The 8,850-nt window shown below is 49.6% G+C and overlaps 4 protein-coding genes across 4 annotated transcripts; 3 read left to right on the top strand and 1 right to left on the bottom strand.

Annotated features, from left to right (window-relative positions):
• Positions 1-459: 459 nt before the first annotated feature.
• On the top strand, positions 460-765 carry PtA15_5A748 (uncharacterized protein; the record flags this gene model as incomplete). The annotated part of the gene is made up of 1 exon (XM_053169542.1): positions 460-765. The coding sequence occupies one exon, from the start codon at positions 460-462 to the stop codon at positions 763-765; it is 306 nt and encodes a 101-aa protein (XP_053020729.1).
• A 1,399-nt stretch (positions 766-2,164) lies between these two features.
• On the bottom strand, positions 2,165-3,301 carry PtA15_5A747 (uncharacterized protein; the record flags this gene model as incomplete). The annotated part of the gene is made up of 7 exons (XM_053169541.1): positions 2,165-2,257; positions 2,383-2,396; positions 2,503-2,550; positions 2,678-2,835; positions 2,949-2,978; positions 3,078-3,183; positions 3,256-3,301. 7 exons carry the CDS (start codon positions 3,299-3,301, stop codon positions 2,165-2,167), a joined length of 495 nt encoding a protein of 164 aa, XP_053020728.1.
• A 1,207-nt stretch (positions 3,302-4,508) lies between these two features.
• On the top strand, positions 4,509-4,736 carry PtA15_5A746 (uncharacterized protein; the record flags this gene model as incomplete). The annotated part of the gene is made up of 2 exons (XM_053169540.1): positions 4,509-4,557; positions 4,633-4,736. The coding sequence occupies 2 exons, from the start codon at positions 4,509-4,511 to the stop codon at positions 4,734-4,736; spliced, it is 153 nt and encodes a 50-aa protein (XP_053020727.1).
• A 105-nt stretch (positions 4,737-4,841) lies between these two features.
• On the top strand, positions 4,842-7,310 carry PtA15_5A745 (uncharacterized protein; the record flags this gene model as incomplete). The annotated part of the gene is made up of 4 exons (XM_053169539.1): positions 4,842-5,045; positions 5,122-5,187; positions 5,289-5,354; positions 5,430-7,310. 4 exons carry the CDS (start codon positions 4,842-4,844, stop codon positions 7,308-7,310), a joined length of 2,217 nt encoding a protein of 738 aa, XP_053020726.1.
• Between the last annotated feature and the right edge of the window lie 1,540 nt (positions 7,311-8,850).

The raw sequence follows: 8,850 nt of genomic DNA, 5'->3' as shown, positions 1-8,850 counted from the left end.
TTACTTGGCATACGTACGTTTTTGCACACGGAATTAAATTCGGCTGCTAGCGATGGGAGCGAAGGGAAATAATAGTGCCGAAAGAGCCATGGGTACTATGTATATTCATTAAAGTGCCCCAAGTAAATCAAGATCAGCATACATAAATAGCCGTCTGGCCTTGAAGCTTTTGTCCTCCGACCACCCTTACCTAAAATCCAGTAAGCTCGCGCGAGGCGGTCTCTCGCCATTTCAGTATTATTTTGTTGACGACGAAAGGTAAATCCTTATTCGACACTTGACACAATCTCGTTGATATCTGATCCTTTGCTGACAGTTTATCACGCAGTCCATCCCTGCGGTCTTTCTACTCTAGGCAGTTCTTGATCTAATCGACTGGTCACATCCGCACCTACCGCCGAGTTGATAAAAACATGGACAATCGTCTTTTGGCTCTCCTTTCGATCATCGCCCTGCTACATGGGTCTTGCGCTGCACGGTTTGGGTGGCGAAGCCCGGCATGGGGACTCGAAGAAACCCCATCTTGTATCCTTCCTCCTTGCTCCGAGCGTGGCTCCCGTGGAAAAACTGACCGTCCCCGAAAGCCTGACCGTAGTCCAAAAACTGACCGCCGCCCCAAGTCCAAACTCAAACATAAAGACGGCCCTATCAAACCCAAACACAAACCTGATTCCCATGGAGGAGATAAACCCCAACATGGCCCCCATTAATTTTCCAATTGCATTCCAATTAAGCATGGTGCTATATCTGACCTTGATCTCGTGACTGCTTGTTTATACTCCACCCCACTCATCTATATATATTTACCTTGATGCGTAATACTTCAACCACTTTCTTCTGTTCTTGTCTTCAATATTTCATAACTCGGGCTTTGGGTTGATCTCGTTGCATAATTACTGAAACTGGAAAGAAAAAAAATATTGTTAGTTTGCGCTGAGAAGCTGAACCGTAATCGGGTCATGTCATGAGGCACGGATGGCCAACTAACTGTTAGCCAACCATCCAGCTGCCCTAGGTCATAAACTCCGGCACACACATACCATTGAGCCTTGGTCTACTTTGCACGCCAGCCGAGTCGCTCCAGAATTCTGCGTGTATCAAATTACTCGGAGCAGCTGGCACCAGCAGAGGCTTGTTCAGTTATCTGCACACGTGATAGTGCGCCGCTGCCGAAGCTCGGGATGACATAGTCAGGCTGAGAGTCCCTTGAAAAGAATTTTGGTGACGGTTAGGCGCACCTGAAATCAGGTCCTTGATTGTTCGACTTTCCTGGTTTATTTTACTCCACTGGGAGCAGCATGAAATTCCCTCTGTAGCTTTGTAAAAAGACTCTAGTCCCAGGGAGATGCTTGTCAATACCTTTGAAGTTTTGAGTGGAATGTTGTTAGTAGTTTTCGACCTTCCCGAGGCAAGTAGACCTTGACGAAAAACGTGTGAGACACCGAGATACCCAGTAGCACAACCCCCGAGTAACATTCCGCCGCTGCTATGTGCGGGATGTCTCAAGTGTCTCAAAGGCTCCCTCCATGCTCCGCTAGTATTCACAGATCTACCAGACACCGTCATGCTTGATCGGTCAAACAAACTGGACAGTGCTGGGCATATTTGGACAGGTGCTGTCCAAGTAGTCTTGCAGCGGGGGTAGAGTCGTCGGACAAATCTGTCCGACTCCTTCTCCGCCCGCCGAGTCCAACCATTCCTTGCCGGCGGTGCTAGGTGCTAGGTTGAGGGAAGGATCTTGTGGATAAAGGAAGTGCAAGCGATGCTCCATGGCCATAATCTACCGTTCTCTCATGCTTCCTTGGCTCAGCAACTCGGTAACGTCTTTTACTCTGCCTTTCCACTGGTATATCTACATGTAACGAGGATATACATACAGGAAGGCATGGAAAGAAAATCTTTGATATGTAGATGGATCAGAGTGTGACCTCTTTCATGGATAGATATATGTGGGCGAGAAAGGAATAATAGAAGGTTCTGCACAATCTTTTGTCCAAGAACCGGCAAGCTCTTTCGAGACTTTCGAGAAGGATAATGGAAAAGAAAAGAGCACAACTCTTGAGGATAAAGCTCACAAAATACAAACATCATTTTTCAAGCGTTTGTTACATCCACCATGTCACGTGTTTCTTATGACAGAAAACAGATGGAGGAAGTTTTCAATTTAGAGGATTGATGACACATGGTTGAATCCGAAAGATTTGATGAAGCCGACTGAGTAGTCTGCACATTGTTTAAAATTGTACGCAAATCCGTCCTATCAAGAATTTACCAAAAAGCCCAGAGCAGGAATAAAAGTATAAAAAAAAACAAAGGTAAGTGTTAACTTGGTTAGCAGGATGAGGTAAAGTGACGATAAGCTATAGAAAGTAAAATAGTTACGTTTGCTCCATAGTCTTTGCACACGCATTTCCCATTTTACGCAAAGCTTTGTCAGAATTCACACCTTATAGAGCTGGCAGGGAGTGCCTCAAAGGTGTCAGCAGACTTCAAGAAACTTACATGGGTCTTTCACAATATCACCATCGCCATATTCACCGAATAACTTGACTTGATTCCAGTAGACCACGAGAGAAAGGAAGACCAGAGGCAAATGTCAGTGAATCGAGGAATTCGAGCGTTGATTGACAGGGACGGAGAGCACGATGAGGCGAATGGTAATGATCCAAATGCTGACCTTGGGCTTTAGACTGAGGAGGTTGCATCTCGCGCAGGTTTCGAAGGTTCGACGTATCCATTGCTAGGATGTAATCGAAGGTATCAAAGTCGGAGAGTTGGACTTGTTGGGCGACCGAGTTGACTGGCACGTTATGTCTCTTACAAACGGCAACAGTTCTTCAAGGGTATTGGAAGATCATCGACCCGATTCATGTTTGCCGAGACAAAAGTCAATAAGAAGAATAAAAATAGTGAATGTGGGTATTGGGGTAAGACTGCAGGATCCTCACCTAGGATCAGGTTCTTCGTCGACATGGTACCTGCAGGGACACGATTATAATTAAACACTTGTTAATCAGTACATATCCCGAGTTTATTTGCTGTGCATCTAATTATAGAAGTGGCGATTGTTCACTGACGCAGCTGTGCCAGCACTCGCAATCGTTTCAAACCGGTGTTGAAGCCCGTTGAGTGCGACTAGATGGGCAAAAACCGCCTCTGCCATGGGAGATCGACAGATGTTTCCTAACAAGATCACAAAGCATCAACAACAGGCGTTTATCCCGAAACGCTGAAATGGAGCTGTTATGTGCGTACCCAGACAGACAAATAAAACCGATACTTTCCTATGAGTAGTGCTCATTTTATCCGTTTACTTATTCAAGACTTCTGGAGATGACAAGGTGTACTTTGCAGAAGTTCGGTATGCAATCCGTGGGACTAAGCTTCTTGATGGAAACGATGGCAATGGGGATTGTCGCTTCAAAATTCGAGTTGTAGGAAGGTGTTTCACTGAGACTCACTCGAAGGTCGGTTCAGCTGGAGAGCATCAATCAGGCTTCCAAGTGCTCAGGTTAAATGGTGAGCCGAGGCCCAGGTGACCGGTCGATCGAGGCTGTGAAGGTCTTCAGATCCGATTGCGTATGTATGCGGTGAGGCCGATTGAGGTCCGGGGTACATAGATAACCTTGTTAGGCTCAACAGTGCAGAAGAATGTTTCCGGCTTCCTTTGGCCAGCGAGAACAAAACTGAACAAAACCAAGAACGTGGGGTGCATGGTGCATACATATTTACAGCTCGGAGCATCATCGGATACACATCTACACATCCACATATCCGCACGAAACTTCTCCGCCCATGGCTTTCTCCGCGCTCGCCCGCCGAGTGTCCCTGCGTGCATCCTCAATATGGCACTCGCGAGTCTCCAACGAACCATCGAATGAACTGACTTTATGTCGAGCAATTCCTCAACAATTGTGATGATTGGGAAGCACTCAGTGAGCCTGCTTCCCTCCCTCCTCCGGGTTCTGTCCGGCCGGTGTGCTGAGCTCTCAACAGCACTGGGAGAATCTTTGGCTGCTCGTTCGAGAAACGTTCCTCGCAGACTCTACGTCCACGCTTTGAATCAAGACACCTTTCAATCAGGCATATCCCTTCTGTCCAAGGTGTTGAGTCTGCCGGTCTTCAAGGAGCAATATGTACTCGCGATTCTTGAAGGGTCCTAGAGGATCAATATCCCTAACAATTTCTATTTCTCAAATCTACTTGACTGCAGCGGTTTCCTTCCATCCGAGCACTCAAGAGAGTGGGGTGCGTGTATGCTGGTGTGGATCGCGCACAGCTGCAGTGTTCTAGGGGCGAGCAGATCTCCCCCGTCTAGTCAGGCCAAAGGATGAGACTGAGGGACGCGACTCGCGAGAGTTGAACTATGCAAATGTTCAAGAACAAAACCTCTCCGGAACAGAATACATAGCTCATCACAACAGATCTCCACAAGGGATCTGCTGATCGTGAGGAGCCAGGGACTATTGAGAGCATCCTTTGAACTGGTACACAGTTGCTCTCCCGGGATGAGGATCGGAGTGCTCTCCAAGCAAGCCAATGGAACACCAAGGCCGGGTGAGGTAAAACACACACCAGCCAAGCTGACGCTGGGAAGTACTTAATGCGACCTTCCATCGCTCCGGTTATCAGTCCATCAGGCCGCCACATCCACCAGTCCCAGACACAACCTGAAGTTTGCCAGTCAAACTATATCGACCTCTGCATTCGAAAACACCTTCCAGCAACGTGCCTAGAACTTTTGAAAAGCTCCGACACCACATATACCTGCACTGCTGAAGCTACTCTCCGGATTTTTATCACCCTTTTATTTATTTCTCCCTGCAACTAGCATTCTCAACATGCCTTTCAAACGTCTATCTGTGTCTGCTCTGATTGTCGTCCTGGCCTTCGCGAATGTAGCGCTCGGAACGCCGATTCCTAACCACCTCAACGGCGCTCCACATGATGCGCACTACGCTGCTTCATCCCACGAATCCATGGGCTTGGCTCAACACCAGGAACGCTCTTTGAGGCTTGTGGCCCGAGACCAGGATGCCAGCAGTGTGAGCTTGTCTACTTTCCGCCTGCGCGACTGGACGATGTACCCTGACACTAATACTGTCGTTCGACCTCTTTCAGAAGGCAAAGGAAGCTGGCGCCGGAGCTGCCAAACAAGCCGATGGACAAGTAGCTAATAAGGACAACGTGAGTTTTGATTTGAATTTCTGATCTTGCAACTGAAAGATTTCGAAGCGGCAGCTGACAAACCTGCCTCCATGGAATTGCTCTTCATTTTACTGTTCCAGAAAAAGGAGAATGGCGCAGACCAGAATAGTCACCCGGCCCAAGAGAGCAAACCGCAGGACGCTAAGGTTGGTTTACGCACCTTTGTTTCATTTTGTATTTTGTATATTTTGCCTTTTGCTAACTGGGGTTTTCTCAAACAGCCTGCCGGAGCCGATGCCAAAGACAGCGCCAAAGCGGGCATGGACGCCAAGCCAGCCGACAAACGCATCGAACCTAAAGTCGGCCAACCGAACACTGAGGATCAAGGTTCAGAGCATCCTGAGCCAAAGGAGCAGCACGGCCCAGGCCCCAAGGATCAGAAAGCGGCCGAAAACCAGCCATCCCAGCAACCGCCTCAAAGCAAGGCGAGCGCAGATCCGAAATCAACTCAGCCTCCTGCCCAAGAAAAGGACAACGCGGTCAAGCAATCGACTCAACCTGCCGATAAGCAGGCCGAGAGCCATGGTGCCGGCCAATCAGCTCCTGGCGACGCCTCTCACCCCGACGCCAAAGGAAACCCGGCCCCGGCTCCTGCAAGCCATCCGCCGACGGACAAGGCGGCCCCACCGACTGCCGAAAACCACCCAGGTGCGGCGGAAGCCAAGAACGGCCCAGCTCCTGAGAAAGCGGCCCCGGACGCCAAGACGGCACCGCCTGCCGCCCCGGAGAGCAAGTCACCCACCGAAGCAAAAGCAGGCTCCCCTTCTCCTGCAGGCAAGCCTTCCGACGCTAAAGCCACCACCCCGCAACCCGCTAATACCCCGGCCAATGAGGCCAAAGCCAGCCCTCCCGCTGCTGAGAAAACAGCCCCGGAAACTAAAAATGGTCCGCCGAATGCCGAGAACAAGCCTGCCGAAAACAAGAACGCCCCGTCAGCTGCAAACAAGCCCCCCACCGATGCCAAAGCCGCCCCGCCATCTACCGAAAACAAGCCCGCTACCGATGCCAAAGCCGCCCCGCCATCTACCGAAAACAAGCCCGCTACCGATGCCAAAGCCGCCCCAGCAAATCCTGCGTCCACCTCCAACGCCGAAGCTAAAGCGACCCCTCCAGCCCCTGAGAACAAGCCAAACCCGGACGCCAAGAACGCGCCTTCAACTGCAAACAAGCCGGCAAACGGCGACGCCAAAGCTGCCCCACCAGCGCCTGAAAGCAAGCCGAACCCGGACGCCAAAGCCGCCCCGCCCACTCCCGAAAACAAGCCAGCTACCGATGCCAAAGTGACCCCGCCAAATCCTGCTTCCACCTCCAATGCCGAAGCCAAAGCGACCCCTCCAGCTCCTGAGAACAAGCCAAACCCGGACGCCAAGAACGCGCCTTCAACTGCGAACAAGCCGGCGAACGGCGACGCCAAAGCTGCTCCGCCAGCACCCGAAAGCAAGCCAAACCCGGACGCCAAAGCCGCCCCTCCAACTGCCGAAAGCAAGCCCGCCATGGACGCCAAGGCAGCCCCAGCAAGTCCTGCGTCCACCCCCAACACTGAAGCTAAAGCGACCCCTCCAGCCCCTGAGAACAAGCCAAACCCAGACGCCAAGAACGCGCCTTCAACTGCGAACAAGCCGGCGACCGGAGACGCCAAAGCTGCCCCACCAGCGCCTGAAAGCAAGCCCGCCGCGGACGCCAAAGCCGCCCCTCCAACTCCCGAAAACAAGCCCGCTAACGATGCCAAAGCCGCCCCAGCAAGTCCTGCAGCCACCCCCAACGCCGAAGCTAAAGCAACCCCTCCAGTTCCTGAGAACAAGCCCAACCCGGACGCCAAGAAAGCAACTTCAACTGCGAACAAGCCGGCGACTGGAGACGCCAAAGCTGCACCACCAGCCCCTGAAAGCAAGCCCGCCGCGGACGCCAAAGCCGGACCTGCTGCTCCCGAGGCAAAGGCAAACAACGTCGACCCCAAGGCGGCCCCCTCTCCGGCCCACCCACAGACCGCCGCCCCGCAGCCCGAAAACAGCCACAATGCCGACCCCAAGGCCGCCCCCCAACCCATGGCTATCCAGCCCAACAACGCCCCCGCTGGGCCTGCGGCCGCTCAAACCCACTGAGATCCGAGCATTTGATTTTTTCCCCCTTCTTCATCTATTTATCTCCTGCTCATCTTGTGTAAGATTTAACTAGCATGTCTCTTGAAAAACCGTGTGTAATCTCTCTGTCTCTCTGCGTATTCGCCAGCCTGCTTTGTGTCTCTATGTTCTCAAATTGTCGCCTCGTTGTATCTTCCAGTCTGCATTTCTCCTTTTTCTTTCTGTTCAAGCAAAAAATCCCAAAACTTTTCTGACTCGTCTGCATTGCTCGTGTGGCACCGTCAACAAGTTTTCGTCCTCACACTGATTCGTCGTGTTGTAGTGATTATATTGCCTTAATTCGTCGCGTTGCAGCAGTCGCCTGTTCCAAGAATTGATTTGTCGAGCTCAGGACCGTTGACAGCTACCCATCCATCTCTGAGTGGTTTGAGCAGTCCCCATTCTCGGCTGGTCGGGAGTTGCAGCCACATTGAACGTGCCCCTCCAATTTCACAGCAGTAGTTATTTCCGGGCAACCCTTCCTGTGCAAGCACTTGTGCAGTAGAAGTGCGATCAGCCTCCCCCTCTGATGGTCCCAATGGGGTCTTTTTCGACATGAACTGCCTAACACTATGTGCCTGAAACTATTTCGGACTCCATAAACACCCAGAGCTGAACAAAACAACAACTGGCTTGAACTTAACTCAAGTCCCTCAAGCCCACCCCTATTACTCCCAATACCCTGTAGACTTTTGATTCTCAATGTTCTTGCGATCAGATGGTACATTATATGCATAGAGTTGTTTCATTCCTTTTTGCATATATGGTGATAGTCACATAGTGGTCCCGCGTCCGTTCTGAGTTTTAAACCTACTTGATTTGTTTATATACTGCTACTATCAGCCGGTGTCCTCTTGTAGAGAACAGTCAGGACAAAGGTATAGTAATATATGTTATAATACTATAAACTGGATACAAAGTGATAGAGAAGAAAGGAAAGAAAAGAAAGATTCTACAAGTCCTTTGACTCTGATTTTTTATTTATTTATAATACATTCTAGGCTTACTTAGACTGATGTAGCTGGATTTACCTATCCTCTCCTGATAGAGAAACTATTGGAGGCTCTTTCTCAGATAGGTATGAGAATTGATTGGTTTGCTCCCAGCTAAAGAGTGCAGTTGGGTCATTCCCAATAAACCCAGAAGTAATGATGTTTGTTATGTATGTTTCAAAACATGTTTGATAATGATGAGAGAAGGGTAGAAGTAGAGAAAATGATGATTCCGGTATAGTGATTAGAACTGGAGCTTCAATCAAGTGTAAAAGCTTCACTTACAAGGAAAGGATTCTTCAGTGTTATCTCTAACAAGTACAATTGCGGTAAACAGTCAATTCATAATGCAAGTTGAAAAGGAAATCTCAGTAAAATTTATATCTTGCTTTCTCAATAAGGGTAATTACTAAAGCTTAGTCTAGAGAGTCTAATGGTTAAGTAATAGTATGTGGTAGTTAATAATAGAGTCTTTCAGAGTAGTAACTTTACCTTTTTCCAGATATTGAAGAGATTTTGATGATGAAAAT

This window comes from Puccinia triticina, chromosome 5A, assembly GCF_026914185.1.
Source record: "Puccinia triticina chromosome 5A, complete sequence".
NCBI classification, from domain to species: Eukaryota; Fungi; Basidiomycota; class Pucciniomycetes; order Pucciniales; family Pucciniaceae; genus Puccinia; species Puccinia triticina.
This window is presented reverse-complemented; position numbering and strand designations above follow the sequence as displayed.